This window comes from Anas acuta, chromosome 1, assembly GCF_963932015.1.
Source record: "Anas acuta chromosome 1, bAnaAcu1.1, whole genome shotgun sequence".
In the NCBI taxonomy this organism is placed as follows: Eukaryota; Metazoa; Chordata; class Aves; order Anseriformes; family Anatidae; genus Anas; species Anas acuta.
The window spans coordinates 121,622,670-121,647,976 of record NC_088979.1 but is presented as its reverse complement, the minus strand read 5'-3'; the positions used below and the strand labels follow the sequence as shown (position 1 = coordinate 121,647,976).

The 25,307-nt window shown below is 38.8% G+C and overlaps 1 protein-coding gene across 5 annotated transcripts in view; it reads left to right on the top strand.

Moving 5' to 3' along the window:
- POLQ (DNA polymerase theta) overlaps positions 1-25,307 on the top strand; it is a 99,796-nt gene that overhangs the window by 13,000 nt on the left and 61,489 nt on the right. For all 5 annotated transcript variants that reach the window (XM_068698367.1, XM_068698375.1, XM_068698385.1 and 2 more), the window contains exons 6-21: positions 388-607; positions 2,197-2,341; positions 2,439-2,585; positions 3,660-3,872; positions 7,062-7,204; positions 8,640-8,844; positions 9,735-9,877; positions 12,111-12,304; positions 12,628-12,752; positions 14,274-14,517; positions 15,282-18,451; positions 19,462-19,605; positions 20,188-20,378; positions 21,845-22,085; positions 23,209-23,402; positions 25,059-25,196. In XM_068698367.1, the coding sequence (XP_068554468.1) occupies positions 388-607; positions 2,197-2,341; positions 2,439-2,585; positions 3,660-3,872; positions 7,062-7,204; positions 8,640-8,844; positions 9,735-9,877; positions 12,111-12,304; positions 12,628-12,752; positions 14,274-14,517; positions 15,282-18,451; positions 19,462-19,605; positions 20,188-20,378; positions 21,845-22,085; positions 23,209-23,402; positions 25,059-25,196 (5,857 nt within the window). The remainder of the gene's footprint in view (positions 1-387; positions 608-2,196; positions 2,342-2,438; positions 2,586-3,659; positions 3,873-7,061; positions 7,205-8,639; positions 8,845-9,734; positions 9,878-12,110; positions 12,305-12,627; positions 12,753-14,273; positions 14,518-15,281; positions 18,452-19,461; positions 19,606-20,187; positions 20,379-21,844; positions 22,086-23,208; positions 23,403-25,058; positions 25,197-25,307) is intronic.

Here is a 25,307-nt window from a genome sequence, read left to right as displayed (position 1 = left end):
TTAAGGCATTTCGTGTAGACAGACTGCAGTGGAGACTGAGCCATGCTTTTATTTGCATGCTCTTATTAATGACAAAGAAATAGTTAATTTGTTTGTTTTCAGTTTCTCCAAATATGCAGTCAGTTTCTAGCTGTTGTTGCTTAAAGAAGCTTAAGATTTAGGTTCAAAATGACAAAAATTTGAATTATCTTGTAAAGAACACATAGCTTTTCATTGTGTTCGCTAAGAGTGGAGTATGACTTGTTTCTTCTTCATAAAGCTTAAAAACAAAGCTTTGGACTTTAGACTCATGAAGGAAATAGACTGGGTTCATTTTCTCTGAATGCTGTTTTGCAGAAGAGTAGCTTGACTTGTTACTAACTTTAATTTTCTTTTAACCACTTCCAGACGGACAAAGACAACTGGCCATGGTTTTGGAGGGGTACAGATAGTAGGCATGAGTGCTACCCTCCCTAACTTGGGAGTGCTAGCCTCATGGTTAGATGCAGAGTTGTACTGTACGGATTTTCGCCCTGTGCCCCTCATGGAGTGGGTGAAAATTGGCAACAACATTTATGACTCTTCCATGAACCTGGTGCGAGAATTCCAGCCCAAACTTCAACTGAAGGTAACAAAACTCTGAGCAGTGTCTTTGGGACCTTTTCTACAGCTAAAGTTAAAAAGACAGCTTCTAGTATGTTTTTAATTTTTTTTGAACAAACACAGTCATGAAGTCCTTTAGGTTTCTTGAATCTGACTTGAAGAACCAAATGGATAGAAATGAAAAAACGTGCATTTCCTGCTTGTAGATTCCTCTTCTGTGGAGTCTTTGAGGTGTGAATTTTCTTCCCAGTCCTCCAAACTGCTCTGTGTCTAAATAAACTAGTTGCTCTGTGTCTAGATAAACTAGTCTAATAGTTGGACAATATGGGCTAAATGGCAGCAATATTTTGAAAGTACCCAGCTCTCATATGCACAAACATCAGTAGCATGGTGGCACAGCAAAGAAAAAGGATCCTGGAAAAAAAAATAGAAACGTTTGTGACAAGAATATCTCGAAGCTTACGTTTATGTAGCCATATTGATAAGGTGATGTTGTATTTCCTTCTCCAGATATGTTTTGAAGTAGTTGCTTTGGATAGGTACTAAACTAGGCTTATGACTCAACACTTTAAGGGATTTAACTTCTTTTATAAGACCAGGCAATCCTCTTGAGCTTGAAATCTATCACTGGACCTTCACACTACTCTTTCTTGGCCCACTTTGGGGCACAGAACAGAACGTGATGAGCTCACCACTTCTGTTGAATTTGGGTGAATCCTTATGCAACTTTCATATCCTTAAATACATATGTACAGTTCTTGCCTTTGGTCTCCTGTTTTCATTTGTATTTCACTGCTTTTAATTACTTACCTTACTCTTACCTTTTTTCTCTTCCTTCCTTTGGCCTTGCTGGAAGAGAATCTGGCTGGCTTAGCCAAGCAAGATTGTTGCAGGAACTCTCTTAGGGTCTTGTAACCAAAAAGACAGGCTGTAAATGGTAGGGCTTTGCATGCACGTCCATATATTTACTCTCAATCTTTAGTCAGCAGTGCTTTCTGGGTGCCTCTTATTGGGGATGCTCAGACTACTGCACCTCATGCTTTTAGTTTAGCCAGCCAAGTTAAGTCTTCCTTCTTAGTTAGTGCAGAGGAATGTTTTACTTCAGAGCTCTTCTGAAGTTTAAAGCAATGGTTTTTGGTCTTGTCTGCAGGAGCTTGTTTCTTTCCATTGGCTGTAGGAGTCCTCAGGGGAGTAAGCAAGGTGCCTTTACATTGTGTGGTATGAAAACCAGTTTCCTCACTGATGACAGCATACAGTGCATCCCTCTGTAATGTGCACCTTGTTGTTTCTCACTGCTGTTAGCCACGACATGGTAGTTGCACTGTGAATTTCTGTGCACTGTGTAGTGTTCAATCAGAAACAGATTAAAAAAGCAAGACATAAAACCTTAGATTTATTTGTGGTTAGGTCTAAGGTGGTCCCCAACTATAGGTTGTACTAGCGCCTAGACTTCCGAAAGCAAGACAGAAACCAAGATGACAGTGCTCCATCTTCTTTACTTGTTCCCCTCTCCAATTTTTAATAGAAAATTGTTACTATGGCACTGAACAGTGGCAGCATTTACGGACCCTGTGCAGTGTGAGATTGCATTGAAAATATTGTGTCTCACTTCAGGGAGATGAAGACCATATTGTGAGCCTGTGTTATGAGACTGTTTGTGATGGCCATTCAGTTCTGCTCTTCTGTCCATCCAAGAATTGGTGTGAGAAGCTGGCGGACATCATTGCCAGGGAATTCTACAGTTTGCAACAAGCTGACAGTAAGAGAAAAGTAGTTAATAAAAGACTGTGGTACATGCAGTGCCTTTAATGCAAATTAATTTTAGTAGAAACGATAAAGATATTTTCTCTCTCAAGGTTGTGCAAGAAACTCATCCCTTTCCCCAGTTGTTGTGGACAGAGAAGGAATAGATGAGGTCCTGGATCAGCTAAAACGCTCCCTATCAGGTCTGGATTCTGTGCTCCAACGTACTTTGCCATGGGGAGTGGCATTTCATCATGCAGGTATTCCTGAATATCTTGGTCTTGAATTCCGTAATTGTCAAGTCATTTGGGTTCTTAGTGCTGTAGTTATCAGCAATTTACCAGTTTCTTTTTGAAGCATTACGTAGCTTATTACATAAATTAGATACTTCAATTATTTCTCAGTTAGAGGTAAACTTGAAATTCTTTTACTGTGGACAAAGATTTAATTCACTTAATAATTGTTATGATGAATCTTCTCTCTGTTGTGTTAGATAACAAAAACTTCTTAGATACAACTTAAAAATTTATCTGTAATACCTGAAAAATTAACTGATTTGCAGCTCAGGCAGTTTCAAGTCCTCCCTAAAGCCGCTATGGTATTTCAGAAAAATTTTCTTGAACTTAATACTGAAACAGATGAGTAAAAAGAAGAAATCTAACAATGAAAATGAAAATAAAAGGAGAATGCACTGCTAGTGCTTCTGGCTAGATCTTTTTTTTATTTAGGTAGTTAATTGTGCACGTAACGTGTTGATTCACTGAGAGAAAGGACCAACTGTGGAAGATACAACAGTATCTATGGCATTGAATATGTAAGGGGCATAACTCCAAATGCTTACAGTGTATTTTTTTTTTCCTCTCAAGAGTAGACTTGGACTGCAGTCCCCAAGGAGTGTAGAAAGATGCATATTAGTCCTGTAACACAGAATGGAGATAATGATGAAGGATTCCAGGGTCAGGACAGCGAATGACTAAATCCTAGTTCCTTACTGTGTGTTACATCAAGCTTTCTTCTTTTCATTGTATTTATTTACTTGCAGTGCATGTAAATATGTAGTAGGCAGTTCTTCTTACTCCAGTGTGTACAAATACCTTAGAAAACCTAATTTATATCCATTACTATCAATTAAATCATGAAAACTTCATAGAAATTTTGATTCAATTATGCATTGAAAGAAGTTAACTGAGGTAGTGTTGCAAGTCTAGTTCCTAACTCGGAATGGTAAATGTTCATTGAATTTGTTTGTTCTTCTTCTTGCTTGACAGTAATATTATTAGCTTTCAAATGCAATTTCACTATTACTGGGTTTGCTAAAAGTTATCTTTCTTCAGGTCTTACTTTTGATGAACGGGACATAATTGAAGGAGCCTTTCGCCAGGGCTTGATTAGAGTTCTAGCAGCAACATCCACTCTCTCTTCTGGAGTGAATTTGCCTGCACGCCGAGTAATTATACGAACTCCCATGTTTGGTGGCAAACTGCTGGACATCCTCACTTACAAGCAGATGGCTGGCAGGGCTGGCAGGAAAGGAGTAGACACAGAGGGTAAGCAGAGGCTTTATTAACATTCCCGAAGAACAGTGTTAACCTGATTAAATCCAGGGCAATGCTTTGCAATTAGTGACTAATCATGATGAATTCCTTTGGTATTCAGTATGATTAAGTTAATCAAGATGAATTTGTTTGGTATTAATGGAGTAAAAATTGTAATTCCCAGAGGATTCTTTTCACTGTATGAAACTGACTTTGGTATTTGCATGTCAGTTACTTCAGGAACGGGTTATTTTCTTCTTTGAATTCTTGTTATCTTCTAAGGCTCTGTTCAGTTGACTTTAATTCTGTGATACACGGTCAGTTCATGAAAGCATTTACAGTTTCAGTGAGAAAATTTACAGTAAATTCCCAATGGACAGGCCTAAAATTTAAGAAATGCATTGAAAGTCTACAACCATAATTTGACAAATTCCTTTTGTTGTCTGAAGTTCTAATTTGGGTTTATTAAACTTCCACTAAACTTAACAGTGATTTTTATGGATCTTGAATGCTACAAAGAGACAAGGAAATGTAGAGGGTTGATCATAGATAACACGGTGTCTTCATGCATACAGTGGCACTAATTGATGTTCAAAAGAGTGATCCTGCCTGTTATTTTAATTTGTGATGGAAATTTCTTTCTTGATGCCATTTGGAAAAATTGTGTTCTACAAATGTAAACACAATGGAGAATGCGAAGTTCAGTAGATGCAGGAAGTGAGATTTGTCCTGCTGATGGTTTGATTGGTGCTTGCTGGAACCCTATGTAAGCAGACTGTTCTTATATTTGACTTTCTATTTTTGCTGGAGTAGCATAGCAACCCAGCGTTTTGTGACCTATATCTCTATGAGCTATCCCCATACGTTAAAGAAAAGGACAGCTGCATGCTGTACTTTGAAATTTTCCAGACTTTGTCATTTGAGCATAAAATAATTCCTTGAAGTTTCTTCTTTTTTTCCCCTTCAAGTCACAATAATTAGTACCCTTTTTGACAGTTCTGATGTGACTGTCTGTTTTGCACAGTAAGCAGTTGATTTTATGCTGATGAGCTTCATGAATGTACCATTTTTTCCCACTCTGTGTAGTGTTTTGGATGAGAACATAAAGCTACATTACCAGCTGCTACTCTTCCACAGAATAGGAGGACAGCAACTTCAGCTGGAAAAAATGCCATATGTAGATATGAAATTCAGCTGACAGACAGAAGTTAATCAGAAGTTAATTGATGCTTGGTTGAAGTTTTTTTTGTTGTTGTTGTTGATTTGGTTTTCCAAGCATTGCAGCGTTGGATTGTTTCAGGTTTTGATTTTTTTTTTTTTCTGATTGGATGGTAATTTAAAAACATTATTTTAGAAAATGAAATTGGATTCTTTTTGCATTCATCAAAACTACCCGGTTCCCAAGGTGAAACAGGTAAAGCTGTTCAATATTGGTGAACAAAAGCTAGAAGCTAGGCTACGGATTCAGTTCTTTTCCATTCATAGGTAGAGAGATACATAAGTATGTTGAATGAGTTAGCTACAGAAATGCAAAATTAGATGGTAAAGGTAGATAACATAGTAGGGCCTTTTTGGTTTAATGGAGTTTTTTGTCTAGGTAGCCAGAGTCTTCTGGTGTTTGTTTAATCTGATCCTAATCTAGACTTTTCCTCTCATCTGCAGTGTTCAATAAGGAATATTAGAGCAGTTTAGTTTCTTTTTATTGTGTCCATTCTCTCTCTCAGCTATTTGCTAAGTTGCAGTTACTGGCTTTAAGTTGTCAGTGGCATCTTGGGGAAGGGTTCCACCCGAATCTTAAATGGCTGTCAGATAACATAGGGCCGAGTGGACACCCATCTTGTATGTTTATCATGCTGAGGAGTCAAAGTTGTGATAGGGAGCTGTAGGTCACATCAAAAAGAAATGAGTTAAGGTTCGTCATTGCCATCATTTCACAAAACAATGCTTATAGGTGGTTTGTTATATCTTCTATACTCTCTGGCAAAAGCACAGGGTCAATGGATGTCAAAAGTTTCACACGGCAGGATAAACAAATCCCAAAGAGACATTCTCTGAGCATCCTTTGGTGGCTACCGTATTACCCTAATTTAACATTCCTAGGATGTTACTAAGATAACGACAGCCAAAATGACTTTGGCGTCCAGGCTACGTGCACTTAAATCTTAAGCAGTTGTCATAAACCAAATTTTCTGTCCAGCTAATCCAAATCTAATGCTCTCTTTGTTGGTCAAAGAAAAGCTCATCTTGCCTGAAATTTATTTATTCTATTCTAATTGACAAAGCTTCTCACTAGCTATGTCTCTCAGGGACCTAGTTTCTCTTAAATAGTTTTGTTGAAAAAAAACTTCTTTTTTGACCACTGCATTTCCCCCCTGTGGTTTGTACTCTTATCTCATAAATACATTAACTCATTATTTTTATTTTTGTTTCACAGCTCACCTTTTTTGTCTCCCACATTATTTCAGGATTAACTTTAAAATTCTATGTTAGACATTGTTAGGTAAGGTATATTCAGATATACTTTCAGAGGAAACCATTCAGGATACCTAAGATTTCACATGTGTATGTATGTATATACATATATATGCAAGCATGTATGCATTTATGAAAGTTCGAAGAATGTGTTGTTTCTTAGATTAATAACTTCAATGATTTTTTGAATTACTTTGTTATCTATGTTACTTCATTTTGGGAATGGAAGCTAGTTGTCTTAATGCAAACTCCCAAAGTGCTGTGCAGCTTGTATGTTTTCTTCCAAATTTTGAGAATCTTTTCAGTTTAATAATATAATGCAAAATAAAATAGATGCCACTGTGCATCACTGTTCCAGTCAGTTCCAGAACAAGAAGTGAGAGTGGTTCAACAGCAAAGCAGGTGCTTAGAGAATCTATGGAGTCCCTGTCACTGGTGATGGCAAAAGCTGATTTGGGAAGACCCTGACCTGCCTAATGTAACTTTGTACTGCTCTGAGCTTTTAATTCTTAAGTATTATGCATCAGTGAGTCCTTAAATAGCAATGGCTATATGCTGTTCAAGATTGAAATAGTTTTTATCTTTTTTTTTTTTCCAGCTTTTTCAATAGTAACTTAAGTGTTCCATTCCAATAATATGTCCTCAATGAACTGTAAGTAGCTATTACAGTGCTTAGATGTGATATGGAGGTCATTAATGTGTTTTCTTCTTTCATTTTTCCCCGTATAGGTGAGAGCATTTTAGTTTGCAAGCCCTCAGAAAGATCAAAAGGAACTGCTCTACTTCAGGGATCTCTCAAGCCTGTTTGCAGTTGTTTGCTTAGAAGAGAAGGGGAAGGTGTTACTTCAAGCATGAAGCGAGCAATACTTGAGGTACTGGACGCGGAGAGGATGTAGAACAGTGCTTGCAGTGTTAGGATGATTTCTTTTGTGACACCATCAAATCTTTTATGTGGCTTTTTTTCCCCCTCTCTTGTCAACACAAGCAGCTTCAGAAAAAGTTACTTGGGTCTGCCAGCTTGCTGCAATATTAGCATTTTGTTTTGCATACAGCAGTCTTTGCTTGCCAGAGAGGTTTTGACATAAACATACTCTGACGAGTTATTAAGGCTTGCTTTTTCATTTATATATGCTCAAACCACAGGCAGAAGTGTGTAATTCTTAACCTTCACACGTGATCTGACAGTCTTTACTGGGAGGTGCTGGTACATTACTGTTTCCTGAGGCTTTGTAGACTGAATTAGGCCACAAGGACATTTGTAGAACCTTAAAGAGTTCCTTATTTCACCCCACAAGTTATCTACCTCTTTTGCAGAGAATTGATTGAAATTTTGTGAATAAGTTTTTGCTAAACAAAGAGACATTGTACTACATTTGCTCCCTTTACCCTTCCTTGCACAGAAGTAAAAAGGAACAAAAGGGTTCACATAGGTGAGCTTATCTCCTTTTCCAAAGTTGTTTTTGGGCTTGAGCTGAACGTAGACATTTTAAGAGTTCTTTTTTGATGTTCTATTCCTACTTTTTTTTTTTTTTTTTTGGTGAAACTGCTGTGGTACTTAGAACTTGGTTGTGATTCCATAGGTTTAGAGGTTTAGAATTCTTACTGGACCAATGGAATTGCTAAATGCATTTTTTTTATATAAGAACTACCTAAAGATGGCTTCTCTTCTGGTTGGGGGTGCTTTATTACATGAAAGAAATCTACTGAAACCATGAAATAGAGTTTCTAGTTAAACGCTTTGCTATCTCAGGGAAGACACACACATGTAAGTGACTCGCAAGGAAAAAAGCGATTATGTGGAAAAAAAGATCCAAAGGAAAAATCACTCTAAATCAGGAAAACAATCATAGGATGTAGCACTCAGATTTATTGAGACAACTTCACTATACTGAAAGCTTTTGGGAGACCTCCTCCTTTTCAGTTACCTTTTTTCTTCAGAAAGTTGCAGTTTGGCTTCTAAAGTTTTAAAAGTAGGGTTGGCTAAGCAAAATGCCTACATCTAGTCTTAGTTCTACATTGCTACTATGTTTATGTTCACTTTCAAAATGCTAGGATTTTCAAAAACTCAGTCTGAGTTTTTAAGAGCTTTAATCTTTCACCATAGCTTAGCCCTTCAACTTCTTTATAAGGTGTCTAACTTTTTGCCAAGGGAAGTCCTTAAAGGTTGGCAGTTGTTTTGCCACATGTTCCTCTCTCTCATTGGTTCTTTAAAACTTGGGTAGATAATGCACCGATCTCTGTTTCTCAGATCTAATGTTCCATCTTGCTGTTTCTCTGGCAAGATGAACAAGTCACTTTCTTCAACAGATCATAGTGGGAGGAGTGGCCAACACTCCAAGTGATGTGCAGACCTATGCTTCTTGCACTCTTCTTGCATCCAGCTTGAGCAGTAGCAAGTGGAGAAACGAGAAACAGCAAGACAAAGCACAGAATGGACCTATTGAGGCTTGTGTAGCATGGCTGCTGGAGAACGAATTCATTCAGGTTCTGGACTCTGGCGATGATGAGAAAGGTAATCACAGAATTGTCTAGGTAATGTTGCTGTTCCCCATTCTGTTTCTTACCAGTGCCTGCAGTTAGCAATTTGAATCAATAAATCTTCTGCAGCTGGGTAGATATTGAATGTAAATTTATAATGAGAACTTCTGTGCATTTCTTTTATTAAAAATCATGTGTCAAGAAGTTATAGCTTTCAAGAGGATGACTTTATACCTTCTTAATCATTTTTGTATGCAAGTGTTCTTGGAAGGCCTCTGCATGTCACCTCTAAGACTGATGCATCCTTATCTACAAATTCCCAAGCTATCTTTAAGGAAGGTGAAATTTTACTCCAGGATGTATGCACACTATAATTTTTGTCTTTATGGAGAAGAACTGGCACATTCTGAGAGAGTGTAAGGCTATTCTAGAACTTGTTATATTAGGCTGCACTTTGTCCTCTTTTGGGCTATTTTCTTAAGACAACTAATGATGCGACTCTTATAGTAATAGAAAGAACTCCTGTTACAGAATCATTGTATATCTTTTTTAATGAAAATGATATATTTGACACTCTCAAGGAAGGCATGTTCAATAACTCCTTGGTGGGATTGTAGTTGAGTTCCCAGTTTTTTTGGGGTTAAAATAGCTATCGTAAGTGCTAGTCTGAGTAGTTAGAGGGATCCAGACTTGTGATCTGCCTTCTGAAAAAGACTAGCTTAGACTCTATGCAAGATCTTTATTTTATTGTTTCCATTTTCCTGTCTTCAGAGTGGGGAGATACTCCATTTCTTTTTGAAAAAGCAGTTGGGAAAAGTCAGTAGAATTTATAAAATGCATTGCAACCTGAAAGTGAGATATAAACTTGCACTTAAATTTCTCTGTATGTGTTATTTATTTATTTATTTATTTATTTTTTAACAGCAAAGGTTTATCATCCCACACATCTTGGCTCAGCTACTCTTTCCTCTTCTCTTTCACCAACTGAAGCCATGGAAATTTTTGCTGACCTGCAGCGAGCTATGAAAAGCTTTGTCCTGGAGAACGATCTGCATATTGTCTATTTGGTAGGTTCCTCGTTCTGCATTTCATATCTTGCGCTGCAAAAAATGAATAAAGGATTGAAAATACAGTGCAGGATTCTTGAGACCTCCATGGAGATATTTTTTCATGGCTTGCATAGGTAATCCTAAATGAAGAAAAGTTTTGAAATTGAATGTTCTTCAAAACTAATCTGTTCCCATAGGGTCTACTGTGTAGGCAGATGCTCCATGTTCATCTAAGCCCATTTTTGTCACTCCTCACTTCAGAAGATTTCAGAAATTTGTGAGTTATGGTTCTAGAATAATGGTAATTTATCTGAGACTTTTGAAGTGGACTAAAGTAATTGCTTTTGGTTTGTGTTTGGGATCAGCAGGATGCAACTCAGATTACCTCTGTAGGCTCAAAAAACTTTTGCTGTTTCAGCATCTATTTTGCCTACAAAAAGCCTGAGAGAACCACACTTACTTTTTTTTTCCCCTATAGATGGGCCTTTTATGGGTTCATTTGTCTCTGATTTAGTTTACTTGCCTGGTGGTCCTGCCAGCGCTAAGGGAAGGATTGTGTTAAATCTTTTGAAGGGAAAGTGTCCAGAAGTTTGTTAAGAGTAATGTGTACATGCACTTGAAAACTAAGCAATACTATTTAAGACTTCTGGAGAGGGAGCCACAGATCTGTCAAGATTAGTGAGGAAACAAGATGAAGTAGCAGTGAATATCCAAGGATTTACAGCTGCATGGCCTATCATTCAAACATAATCGCAAACTTGACAGTTATCTTTACTCTCCTTAAGTATAAAGTATATTTTCTTAACCAGGCTGATAAATCAATGGCAAAATTTGAGCATCTTGCCTGGTGGAAAAAAAGAAAAAAGCTTGGCATTGCAGAAGTTGTTGGGAGATGCAGGAGACTGGGGATGCTTGTTTCTGCTTGCTGTGTTCATTAGCTTAGTCATTGACTGAAACTTTTTTTTTTTTAAATCAACTAGTTTTCCATGTGTACTTTTATCTGTGTTCTAGAGGACCACATAATATTTTGTTCTGTTCCTATGAGGCAAAGTGGACTATTTTGTGTCATGCACCAGTGAGTTTTTTCCCATTTCTGTCTCTAAAACAGAAAAGTAACAGAAAAGTAACACTGCCTAGTGTTATTTTAAATCAAATTCACGCAAGTTCTTGACATTCTCTTCCGTTAACGTAGCCTAAACACTTTCTTGCAGTCTGTTAATTTTTAAGGCCAAAGAAGGTGTTTTTTGTTTGTTTGTTTTTGTTTTTTAAAGAATTGTTCTCTGTGTGTTTCTTATGAATTATCTGCTATAATGCTTTATAATTATTAGGCTTGAAACTTTTACTTGTACAAATATGAATTCTAAGACCCTGTGTTTTAGGAAAGTTGATTAAAAGGAAGAAATATTTTTTAGACTAGGAAAAAGGGTTTTCTTTCAAGAAAAAAACAAAACAAACAAACGAACAAAAACCCAAAGCAACAACAAGCAAAACACAATCCCTATCGTAATAACTCTTGTTTTTCTCAGCAGATGAACAGGAATGGACAATTTACAACTGCGTAGGTGTCTGGTATTCTGTGTTCCATTAAATGCTCCCCAACAACTGTTAGTTATTTCAAAATAATTAATCTTGCAGTATGTCGATACAGATATGAAGACATTTTGTCTCCTCATACTGAAACTGACTGTGCTGACTGAATGACAACAGAAATGTTTTTTTGTCTAAAAGTGTGTGAATACTTCGAATGGCTTTTTTGTTAGTGTAAAAAAAAAATGTTGAGACTTAACTGTACCAAAGGTAAATTAAAACTTTGATAAGCTCTGGCAAAACTTATTTCCCCTCCTGCTTTATCAAATGTCGTGGTAGTGGTTAGTGTGCTTGCTAGTGGCTCTAAGAGGCTGATAGGTAATCTGTCAATTTTGTTAAAAAGAGAATGAAGTTTTATTCTGTTAAAGGAGGGTAAAAATACAGCCTAAAATATCTTATAGGGCTTGGATTTAGGGAACAATCTGACAAAGTTTCTGAATTGTTTCATCATTATGAGTCACATCACATCTCATCAGTATGAATATTAAAAAAAAAATGGGTTAGAAGAGCTTTTACTTTCTTCGGGGTACATGGTTATGATTCAGTGCCTCTGAGTTGTGTGTGGGATGCTCTAACCACATTCTCTAGACCGCATTTGTTTAGCCAGAGCTCTGCTCTGTTTGTTTCTTTGAAATAGCTTTTTACATTTTCCTGTTTTCTTTAGGTTACCCCGGTGTATGAGGAGTGGACCACAATTGATTGGTACCAGTTTTTCTGCTTATGGGAGAAGCTGCCTGCCTCAATGAAACGTGTGGCTGAGCTGGTGGGGATCGAAGAAGGCTTTCTGGCCCGCTCTGTAAAAGGCAAAATCATAGCTAAGACAGAGAAACAGCACAGACAAATGGCAATCCACAAAAGGTAGCCACAAATGGATGTGAATGAGCAAAGATCAAAGCCTGTAGTATGAGGGGTGGATAGGCTTTTTTCAGGAACTGGTTTTCTTGATGTGTGAGCTCATAGATACACTTAGAGAGAACCTGTGCCCAGTCCACTCCAGAGTGAGAGCACTGTTATCACAAGATGCTTGTGCTGATGTTATTTGGAAGCCATCTTCTGTGTTTCTTTTCTGTGCTATGCTATAGCACCATTCTGTCCTGTGCTATCACAGAGAATTTTGCCTGTACTCTAACGTGCCCTGGATGATGATTATATTTCCATGTATACTTTCTTTTTCCCTCTAGGTTTTTCACTAGTCTTGCCCTTCTGGATTTAATCAGTGAGGTTCCCTTAAAAGATATGACCAAGAAATATGGTTGCAGCCGTGGCCAGCTTCAGTCCTTGCAGCAGTCTGCAGCCACCTATGCAGGTAAGTTATGTGGGCAAAAAATCCACAAGAGTCTTAGGTTAGTCTGTTTTCTTTCCTTCCAGACAAGGGGATAAGATAGCCACAGTGTGTAACAACAATCGGTCTTGTAAAACCACTTCCAACTTTATGGCTTAATCTGTGGTTGCCCCTGCTTTGAGATGGAACCGCAGAGCATGCTGTGGGAATGGGGCCAGCTGGGTGGAATCAAGCAGTGCTGTAGCATGCTGATGTCTGTGGAAACCATCTGCGTACTGTGCAGCAATGTAGTTTGTTCAGTATTAAGTCCAGAAATTAAGTACAAGTCCATTCTGAATCTTTGCTGTGTTAGGAAAGAGTATCTTTCAATATGGGTAAAGTCCAGGGTCTCTTAGACAGCGTGCCTTTTTCCTGCTTGCAAAGTAATTGGTCAGAAAGTATAATTTTACAGTTTTCAAAAGGGTGCGTTTTGAAAGTGAATCGTTTCCAGGTCGTTTATCACCGGATAATGAGAGGTCAGAGAGCTGTCACCTTTATCATAGCTTCCTTATAAGGGATGTGTAGGAGTATAGGTAGCAGCCCACTGTGTGATCGAGATACTTTTTTTTTTTTTCTGTTGCCTAAGTCAAGTCTTGCATTACTCCGTAAATGGATCTTCAATTTTTAAGACAGTTTTAGCTCAACTTGCGAAACCATATGTGTGGGTTGCAGCATGAGTCAAAGCCCCAGAATGAAAAGGTCACGCCAACTGATGCGGAGTAGTTTAAATTAATTCTGGTAGTATAAATAACTTCGTGTTAGAGCAGTTTCACAATTCTCTATTCCCAGTGTTAATCATTTTCAGCAATCAGGTAGATAAGTGCAGGAACAAAAGTAATTTGAAAAGTAAAATGAACTGTTGACATGACATATAGATAAGAGATATGATAAAAACTGTATTCTATAATCACAATAAAAATATGGCAGTGAGGGATGCTGTGTCTCTCAGTTATTTTCGTACTCTTATAGATGCAATATATGAGTAAGAAACGGTCTTTTCCCTGCTCTTTTCCCCATGTTTTGGGGACTCCCGTTGTAATCTTCACTGTAGGCTTTGCTATCTCCTGTGGTACTCTCAGTAACTGAAGTTCTGCTGACCAAGTTCTGCTCTTAGGGACGTCAGTGCAGAGTGGCCTCTCTCAGTCCCTCTTACCATTGCTTTTGCTGTCTTCTTTTCATTGTGTTTGGTTCACAGGAATTCTGCTAGAGGATAGATATTCACATGCTTCACCTTTGCAAGGTTAGAGTCTGTGGAAAGGCAGTGTTGTTCAGAGTTTCTACCTCCCTTATAAACTATTTAATTCTAGATTACGTTGACTTCTGCAAGAGCAGCTGCTAGTCAGGATTGTAATAAACATGAGTTAGGAAATGGTGGCCTTTACTGTGAGTACTGGGAAGGTGAGAAATGGGAAGGAAGAGTCTGTTCAGCTGGGACAGAGAGGGGAGTGGATCCAGCTTAGTAGGACTGGAGGTAGAGTTAAGATTTCTGTAACTTCTGTGTTTCAGGAATGGTAACAGTTTTCTGTAATCGACTGGGCTGGCACAACATGGAGCTGCTGCTCTCTCAGTTCCAGAGCCGCCTCACTTTTGGGGTTCAAAGGGAGCTTTGTGACCTGGTACGAGTCTCTCTGCTGAATGCCCAGCGTGCTAGGATGCTGTACAACGCTGGCTTTGTCACAGTGGCTGATCTTGCTAAAGCCAGTCCTGGTGATGTGGCAACTGCTCTGAAGAATTCAGTACCATTCAAAAGGTGAGTAATGAGAAAGTCCAGAAATCAAGAAGTTTGTTTATAAGGTGAAGGATTTCAGGATGAAACCTGTAATTAAATATGGCAACCTTTTGGGACTTGTTGCCAAATGTTACTTAAAAATAACTTGCAGGTCTCTGTGACTGATCACAGTAATTACATGATTACTTTGAAATTAATAGAAGCATGTTGTATTTGCAGCATGACTTTGTGAGACCTAAATTTTCTTCTTGTTCCTGAATTGTTAATGCTTTTTGGAGATTTTTTTCTGCCTCTAAAAGGTTAACGCTTTCGTGCTCCACCATATGAACAAATGAGTTCATGGTTTATTACTGTATACCATTTCAGATTCTCTTGCAATTTTCATGTTAATGCAATGACAAACTTTCCCTATCATATACCTATTGGACTGTGTCATGGTACCTGTCTGGTTTGTGCTCCTGAGGTTACCTTTCTTTGCATGGAAGTGTGTAAAAGGGGATTGATTCAGTCCTGGATCTTGCATTATTAGGGGTTTGGGATTTATCTGGGGCACATATTTGGTTACAGAAATATGGAATGCTTCTGAAGAATGCAGTGTAGACAAAGCCAGTAATATCTTGCTTTCACTGATATCAATCTGAATGTGGAAAACTGAAACTGTTATTTCCTATCTGCGAAGCTGTGATGCTATCTTAAATAGGAGCAGAACAGAATAGGGCCAATTCCCTGTATTGTTTGCTGTTTTCTGCATTAATTTTCACATCTGTCTGTTACCTCTCCTGCAGTGGTCGTAAGGCTGTGGATGAAGATGAAGAATCAGCAGAGGAGCGTCGGACTGTGCGCAGCATCTGGATGGCTGGAATGAAGGGTTTAACTGAAAGTGAAGCAGCTTTCCTCATTGTGGAAGAAGCCAGAGGACTTCTCCAGCAGGATTTGGCACTGATGGGAGTGCAGTGGAACCCAGAGTCTTTTCTTGAGTCTGATTCATCCTCTATGATCAGCAGTGCGTCAGAGCTGGAAGACAGACCGTGTAGATCAAAAGGAGAGCAGTCTTCTGATTCTGAGTCTTCTAGGGTGTTAAACAAAAAAGTGTGCAGAGATCAGCATCATAATAGCCTTGGTTCCCAGGTTGGAAACGTATCAAATATTAAAAAGGGGTGCAAAAGGCGACTAAGCAGTAGTACAGCAAACTACAGATTTGAGAGCCAAGTCCCATGTAAGAAACAAGCTCAAGCAGAGGAAAGAAATGATGACGCTGTGCACAGTGCTAGAAAACGTCCCAATATGAGCAGAGATAACGAAGATGGGGAAGGAATTTCTCAGGTCAAAAATGAGGTAGGTTCCAGGAGAGCAATTCCAGAACTCCCTACCGAGCAAGGAAAGACACCAACACTGAGAAAAATGTCTTCAGCTTCTAGACTGATAAGAAGTATGGACGCACATTTAAACCGGACTAGGAACAAAAATACTGTCTCAAAACTGCAGAGCTCACTACTTGAAGATTCAAGTATGCTTAACATAGATAAAGAAAAGCCTTCTACCTTCCACCCCGGCATTTCTAAAGATAATTTTTTTTCAGACCAAAATAATAAGGAATTTTTAGAAAAAAGGTCCCTAGCTCACAAAGTCTCAAATTCTGTACAGATTAATGGTGGGAGGAAAGATAAAATTGAGGAGCTGTTTACAGAGCCTTCCACCTCTAATGAAGGTGTGCCTACGGGAAGAGGATGTTTTCAGGCAACTGTTATAATACAGGGTACTCCATGTGTCAACATGGAGACACACAATGCTGTAGAAAATCCAGTAGTACCTGCTACTGCTAGAATGCAGAGAAACAAATATATTGATGATAGGCAGAATAAAGTCAATAAAATGCAAAAAGACGTGAGCTGTGCTGAGGCAACGACTGCTAAGCAGCACTCTGCTTTAGGCACAGATCACTGTAATGTGTGTGCTAGTTGCTCTGGAAATGGATGTGTCCATAACGGCAGCAGGAAACAGAAGCCTGCACATTTTTGTCCTGGTGATGATAAATCCTGCCATGTTCAGATCCAGAGTGGTGCCAAAAATGGCAGTGAAAAACCCAATGGAATATTGTTACAAGCTGGAGTACTACAGAAAGGCAACGGTCATCCTAAGGATATTCTGAAAGACTCTTTAGTTAATTCCAGAGCTGTTTGTGATGCAGATGGTGTTCAAAATGGTTCTTCCTCTGCTCCTTTTTGTGACTGTAGAGACTTTGAAGACAGCTTACAGTTGGATACTCAGACTGAGAGCATAATAAAACAGGCAGCAGCTGGAATCACAGGACAGCAGGGAACAGAGGGTTCAGAGCTGGCAGCAGTACCACAGCAGGAAACTTCCACAAAACTAAGGACTTTGCAGACTGAAAATGCTACTGGTGAAAGGCTAGCTGCAACAGTAAGGAAACTGGGCTTATCAAGTCTTATCACAACGAATAATATTATAAAAAGCACAGATCAGCACTGCAGTAACAAAGTTTTGGAGTCTGGAGACTCAAATGTACAGCCCATAGCAAAAGAAATAGAACCTGCACCTTTCCTTAAAGAAAGTGATTTCTCGGTGACTGACTCCCAGCTACACAGTTTCTTACAAGATTACCAGACCCAAAATTCAGTGAAAGAGGAGAGTGCTTCTAAGGGTCCTAATAAAGCAACCTCCCCTCTTGGTAGGGAGCAAGAACAAGTCGAATGCCATCCTGTCACTGAAACGAGCCTGAATATGAGTGATAGCTTGCTGTTTGATGATAGCTTCAGTAATGTCAGTGATCTTTCAGCTATGCAAGCCGTGGAAGCTGACAGAAAGGAACCTGCGGGAAGGCAGGGGGCTTTGCTTCCTGCAGATGGTCTCTTGCAGAACGTAAGGCCTGTTCAGAATAAATCTGATGTCAGTAACAATCAGAAAGAGCATGAGGATCCAGCACAGTGTAATGATGCCTCTCTAGCATTCTCTGATCTCATTGCTGAAGTGTTGGATCATGAAAACTCCCCATCTTTTCTGGGAGATCCTACTTCTCCATTTCATGGTCAGCCCCGATTAAGAAACCCAGTGGTTTGTAACAATGACCCCAAACCAGAGGTTTTAGTAGTGGAACAAGGTGAAAAGCTCCAGAGCAGCCAGCAAATTTTGGAAGAGAAAACCCATCCAGTGGCATGTACTGACCACTCGTTTGAACTGAGCCCAGGACTGCAGGATGTATTAGACAAATGGCCTAGCCCTTCAGGCATTGAACCAGTTTCAGTAAATCTGCAAAGCTCCTGTTTGAAAGGGAAGTTGGTTGCTTCTATTGCTAAGCAAGAGCCAGATGCAGTGTTTGAATTTGATCGTCGTCAGGCAGAGCCTTTGCCCAACTGCCAGGATTTAAAAGACCATTACAGAATTAAAGAAAACAAACCAGAAGACTTGGATGTTCAGAAATCAGACTGTGTAACACTTAAGCTCAAGGGAAGCAACAGAACATCCCGTCCTCCACCAGATAACTGTAATGGCTTTATTCCTCCAACACCCCCCAAAGAACATTTTCCCCAAAGTTCTGTATCTCTCTCCGTGAAATCTACACGGAAGAGACAAGTTGCCTGCGTGAAGGAAGGGCAACTGATTGAGCCACGGCAGAATAGCAAAAGTGATGCAGAGCAGCAGGTAAAAACACTCCAGTTCAATTTGGAGAGTGTAGACCCAATTGAGACTGATGAGATAAGAGATGATTCCACCATAGACCAAGGCTTTTCGCTGCAGCTGTCTCAGGATGCTTTTCCACTCATTCCCTTAAGTGCTGAAAGTTTCACTATCATTGATGTAGCGAGTGACAAAGTACTTTTCCAGACTTTTCTTGCAGAGTGGAAGGAGAAAAGCAGATTCTCCATCTCAGTGGCATGTGAAAGGACAGAACGTCTGGTGTCGCCCAAATCAACGATTGGTGGCAGATTCAAACAAGGTTGGTTCCGTGTTCTAGCATGTTATTTGTGAACAACAGGGTAACATCTTCCACTGAAAGCAGGGATGGAGAAGGAATGAATTTGCAAAAAAAATGAGGAAAATCACTGACATTAACTGAATATTGTCAGTCTTAGTAAAGCAAAGGAGCCGAGTTTTAGTAGGGGATGGAGAGCTGGTGTCAAGCATTGCACTGGTCTTTGGGGACTTCAATGAAGCCTTAGCAGATTGTATGAGAAAACAGCTAAACATACTTAATGTTTCTTATCTAATTTTAACTGGATCTGTGTTGTGCAGTCCCTTCGACATATGTACCTTTCCATGTCATAACCTTTAGTATATTTCCAAATAAAAAATATACTGACCAGTGAACTGTATGGATTGCTCAGGGTCTCCACCAAGCAGTATTACTTGTGGGGTTGCCTCCTAAGCAAGGTTAAATATTTTCCAGCTTGTGAGATGTTGTTAGTTCAGTATATCTATATATGAAATTCAGATCAGTCTCTGGATTGTTGCAATATTGCTTCATGTTTTTCCCCACAGAAATACTCATTTGCTTCAGTTTGTTTGCTGCTGCTGCTGTATAAACATACATTTCTTTTAAAAACACAAGATGAAGCAGTTACATTTTTTGCTATCATATGGTCATGCTAACAAAAAATCTCAGCTATCAAAATATAGTTTTGACAGACAAATGTGTAATGTTTTACAGATTGATAGGAGGGAATACAGTTCTGCCTGAACTTTTGAAGAGATTGCTAGAAAAGGACATTTTGCAGGGATGTTATATTGTTGATTGTTTCTGCTAAGAGATAAGAGGAACTGTTGCTGTTGTATTTTTTTTTTTTCAAAAAGAAATACAGATATTTTCTCCATACAGATAGAAATGAAGGTATATATTCACTTTCAACAAATTTACACTCAATTGTACGTACTTACATTTTCAGGAGTAAAATCCTCTTGCATTTACGGATGCTGTTTTATAATTGTAACTTAAAAATATTTCCTTAGGAAGTTCTTCCCAGAGGATGCAAGGTACAGATGATGGATTTCCCGTCCAAGGCTGTGAAGACATCTTGGTAGTTGGACTGGCAGTGTGTTGGGGAGGAAAAGATGCCTACTATATCTCCTTACAGCAGATGCAAGACCAGAATGGTGAGTGAGCAGACAGGCTGTGCTGCATTACATGACGCTGCAGTTCAAGAAAGTACTCATGAAAGATTTTTGGAAGTACTATGATTATCCCTAACCCAGCTCAGTGATTTAGCCATATTATGGATCAGCACTTTTAAGTATTCAACAGACTTGAACAAGTTGCTGTGGATATATCTGTGCTACCATATAATAGGGCCAGGTAACTGGCTCGAGTGCTGAACTGTTGCTCATGTGTACTGCTTACATGTTACTCCTGTGTTCCCTCTAGCTTACTTGCTTTTCTCTTCCAACCTCTTCCAACTTCCATTCTCTAGAACAAATCTCAGGCTAGAATGCTGAATATAACCCAGTCTGCGCTATTGGCTAGGTTTTGATTCCTGGCCTTCCTTTTTAGTAGTATAGACATAACACACTGCTTCTTGGGAGCCATTTCTGGTGTGATAAAGTATACAGAAGAGGTGTAGATTTATTGTTATTTGTTCACTGTCCTACTGTTGTTTTAGTTGATCATATTCAAGATTTTCTCTAGCTTTTCTTATGCAGTGGGTATAAAATTGATTTTGCTTGTATTTTCTGCCTTAGAAATCAGCCTGAGTTTGGCACCACCACCTTTGGACAAAGACCTGTCTGTAACAGAGAGATTGCAGCATCTGCAGCTCTACCTGCAGAAGAAGCAGGAGCGCTCACTTGTCGTGTATAACTTCATTCAGCACTACAAGACCCTGGTGATGGCTTGTGGCATCTCCTTGGAAGGAAGTTTTGAGGACCCAAAGGTTGGCAGGATTAAGTAATTTATCTTGGGTAAAACTACTAGTTTAAACACACAAATGCAAAGACGGGAGTTACCTTCTGGTACTTTTCTTCTGTAATTTACATTTAAATATGCACCTCTGCCAGGGGGTTTAGGGAAATTTTCTTCCAGTGGAAAATCTAGAACAGTATTTAGAGGAGACTTCTTGTACTGTGTGTGTTCATGGTGCCTGCAAGAGAAACAGGGCAGATTCAGTGATATATTAACTCATTATTTCATGCCTGAGTACTTAAGTGGGGAAGATGAGTGTAAATCCCTGGATGGGCATGAACTCTTGGCTTGTTGCTTATAAGAAGCTACCAATTGAAATAGCAGAAGTGCTTCTGGGCAGATTATTGAATCTGAGAGCAGAAGACTGAAGGATTTACCCGCAATTTGTATGGACCACTTTGCTATTACTATTTCCTCAAACAAAACAAAATTTACATGTAATTTCAAAAGGTATGGGTACCATCTGTTGTTCAAATGAAACTCTAGGAAGAGGTAAAAGGACCTTCTTGTCTTTGATAGAAAAAGCTCTATGCATGGAAATTTCTGTTTTTGATTTTTACAGCTTACATCACATGTAGGCTGAATACCATGATGGCAATATTGAGATCTGCAGGTATGTAGCAAAGCTGTTCACCACCAAGGACAAACTTAGCTTTTCGTACTGAAATCTAGTTTTAGGATGAGAACGAAGAGCAATAAAAGTAGCACCTTTCCCCATACTGTTCCATGGATGAAAAGAAGTCATACTCGTATTTGTTAAATTTAGTGATGCAGTGAATATATACATACACACACATTCACACCTCCACATCCCCCACATCTCCCTACCTATATATGTGGTTTTTACCTTCTGCTCGTGTGGCAGAGACAATGCAGAAACCTGTGCTTCATCCTATTTTGACACAACAAATTGAAATATAGCTATGAGCAAAATTGCTTTGAAGACAGTGGGAGGTAGGAGGCTTACTGAGAATAAAATTTGCCATGCACTATTCTTGCTACTAGTGCTGATATGCAGAAAATAGGAGAGCTCAGCTTGACTCATATTCTAGATCAACAGCAAGTCTTGAGTTTTACAAGGTCAGTTTTCAGAGTAAACATGTTTTGATCCTGGTTGTCATATTTAATCACTTTTATGTTAGGATTTAATAAGTTAAAAAATGAAGGACAGCATTTTTAGATGTGTTAGGTTGACAAAGGGTAAGATTTTCAAATGTGCAGAATTAACTTTCAGTTAAAATGAAACTTTTCATTGATTTATGCCATCTTAAAGGTTTTAGCCGAAATCATGTAACTTTTCCACAGATTCTTACAGTCTGCCAGACAAATCAAGAAAAATGATCTGCAGTAAAACCTTGCATTAACCCCCAGTCAAATATTAATATTGTGTTATGATTAAAATGGAAGAAAGGTCTCATGGAGGTCTCTCTTTTCAAGGTTGCATGTTGGCTGCTTGATTCTGGCTCTAAGGAACGTACACTTCACAGCATGGTGACTACATTTCTACCCAATGAGCTACCTCTACTGGAAGGAGTAGGGACTGGCCAGGGAGTGCAAAGCCTGGGGCTTAGTGCCAGCAGAGATCATTCAGGGCGGTACAGAGCAGCAATAGAATCTGTGCTCATCTTCAACGTCATGAACCAGCTCCATGATGAATTACAGAAGCAAAATCTGACAGGTAAAGAGAGCTCCTCCACTTGAGGGCAAAGACAGACGGTAAGGGTAGCTGTACTACCATAAACTGAATGATCAGTGGAAAAGAGAGGAGGCTTGGAAGTTCTTATCTAAGTGTATTCTGTAGTAAGATGTTGATCTTTTAAAAGAAAAGGGGAATATTGCTTTGGAAATAATCTGTTTTGTCAAAAAATTAACCAGGGGAAAATCTATGAGTTCCTTCTAGGATTTAAGATGATTTTGTATCCCAAATATCCACCAGTTCCACTCGTTCAGGCAGCTACATGAGATTAAATAGACCTGAGCCTTATTTAAAATCTTTGAATCAAACAGATCCTCACCTCCCAGGTTAGTACCCTGGTCACTACGAGGACACTTCTGGGTCTGTCTGTGGTTTCTCATCAGCATTTTGAAAACCCTTTCTTTTCATTGTCAGATACATTTTTTAAAATCCTCAGATATTATCTGAAGGAGATTTCTTGCTCTTTGGCCTGCTAATGTAGCATTCTTTCCCTTATATGCATTGTGCCAATGAAGCTTCTGTGATTCTATAACAAATGATCTGGTGCTTTTGCGCTAGCATTTGCCGAGTGTTTGTCCCTATTTGAAAAGAAACAAACAAAAAAAGCCCAAAGCATGTACATATTGGTGGGCTTTGTGATGTTATTTCAGCTAAATTGCATCCAGAGCCTAAGATTAAAGTCTGTCCAGTCTTACTGATGCCTTTTATTTCAAGTTTACCACATCATTTATGCCTGTGACAACTCAACCTTAGACCATTTTTAAATAGGTGGGTGTTGGAATGAAAGTGTATCAAGCTAGAAAGCTTTACGTTAAGAACATCTGCTTAATGTAGATAACCAAGGAGATGTGTATTTCTTAGGGAAAGAAAAAAAAAACAGCACATTTTTGACAGAAGTTACCTTAAATACCTTTGTGATAAACGTGTTATCATGAAATATTCCAGAAATAGAAGTATTTAAACTAAATCTATTAAAAGATATCAGTGTGTCAGGACATTCATTTTTTTAAAAACCAAGAATTTCCCTGTGGCTTTTTTATGAAATGGTTGCTGTTGATCTGTTTTTGATGTTACAAGTTTTTCTTGTCATTTGTACTTACTACAGATGTGTTTTCTAAAGTGGAGATGCCCAGCCATTATTGTTTGGCTCTGCTGGAGCTGAATGGCATTGGCTTTAGCACAGCAGCATATGAAACCCAGAAACAGGTCATGCAAGCTAAACTGACTGAGATTGAGACCAAGGCATATCAGCTGGCAGGCCACAGTTTCTCCTTGACCAGTCCTGATGACATTGCAGAGGTACGTGAGGGTTAGGGTGGGAGGGAGAAGGCCTTCTCAGAAGTTACTCTCAAGATGCTTTTGCTTATATGTATGTGCATATGAAGAAAGGACAAAACTCAATTTAACTCTTCTCAGAGTTGATTAGTCTTTAGGCTGATTATGAGCTTGCTGCCTGCAAGGTGCTGTACATCTTCTACTTGTTACTGATCGTTGTGATTTCTGCTAACTTCGGCAGAACTAAGGAAGGTAGAAGTGAAGTGGAAATAAACTTGTCTGTATAGGACCTTGGGTCCTCAAGGAGCATGAGATGGCATGCCAATCAAATGGCTTTTGGAATAGTTTGGATTAATGGTGCAGGACTAGACCAGCTTTGTTGGAACAGCAGCATTTTGCATACATTAGGTGTGATATCATGTAATCTCAGTCTAAATATAGTTGTACTGAATAAACTGAGTTGTTGCTCTTGTCCCTTCACAGGCATGAAGGAGAAGGAAAGACTGATTTACAAGTTCAGAATGCATTACTGCCTTCTTTTAAAGAACCTGTCAATTTGTTTATAGAATTGATTTCTTTTTAAAAAGCCTATGAAACAGATTTGTATTTAAATTACTGATGCTTTTATTCCTGAAGAACATTACTTTCTGTTTCTTATGTATGCTACATGGTATCACAGGAGTAGTTTAGGATTGCCATGCATACAGTTTTTTCAGTTTAGTTCATTAATTTATTTTTGGGGTGCTATACTTGATATGGAAGCAATCAAAACTTGCAAGCAGCAATCACTAAAAGAAGTTCACAGACATATTCCTGCTTTGTTGCAAATGCTGAAGTTTTGCTCTGTAGTATTACTCTGAGTTAGAACTCCTGAAATAATGTTCAGCTCTAATTTTACTCTGCTTCGTGGAAAAGGGGAAGAAAGGTTTTTCTGAAATGCTGTTCTTTGAACTGTGGAGGCTTGTTTTTCATGTAGAAATTTTGTCAAGAATCATGTGAAGTATCTTCCACAGATTAGCAGAGCTTCCCTTTTCTAATTTTGTGTCAGTAAAACTTTTATGCTACGTAAGTGTGTGAGGTAGAAACTTCTATTCCTTTCTGCCAGCTGTGAAATGAAATACAATAGCTGTTAAATTGTGTACAGTGCCACACAGAATGAAAAATGAAGAACGGTGTCGTATATGTCAACTAGTGAGCACATACTTCATTTTCCATCTTTTGACAATTTGTTAGAAAAACTAGTATTCTGGCTATACTATAAAAAGTATTTGTGACCACCTCCTTCTGTGCCATTCATGTTGCACTGAAGCCTGTTCCCTACTAACACTTCTTTTTCTTCACCAATGTTCTTCCCACTTCTAGTCATCTTAACTCCATTTTATTACAGCTGACTATCAGCAGTAACCTCACTGATTGGATAGAGTTGATTACCTTCCCTAAAAACATACCTCTGAACTCAAACTTACAGTATGTAGGAGATGAGATTTTAGATTGCATTTGGTAGCTAATTAAAACAAGAAGGAATGACTTTGACAGCAGAGGTCTTTAATCAGCTTTTTAATTACCTGAAGCATTCCTACTGTCCTTTGGATGAAATAAGCTGTTTAAGTGTTGAGTCCCTTTTTGTGTTCTCCTGGGAGTAGCATGCAGAAACTGATTTGAAACTTCGGCCTTTTTCAGGTTTTGTTCCTGGAGCTGAAACTGCCACAAAATGGAGATGTGACAGTTCAAAGAAACAAGAAAACTCTGGGTTACACCAGAAGAACATCTGCTAAAGGAAACCTGGTTAGGTTGAGCAAGCAGTTCAGTACAACCAAGGTACAGTAAAGTCTGGGTCTAGTCTAAAAGCAGTTGTAAAAGTAACTCCTTCTTCCTTCACATATCCTCTGCTTGGATACCTTGGAGTTAGGTATGCTGACGTAGATGAAA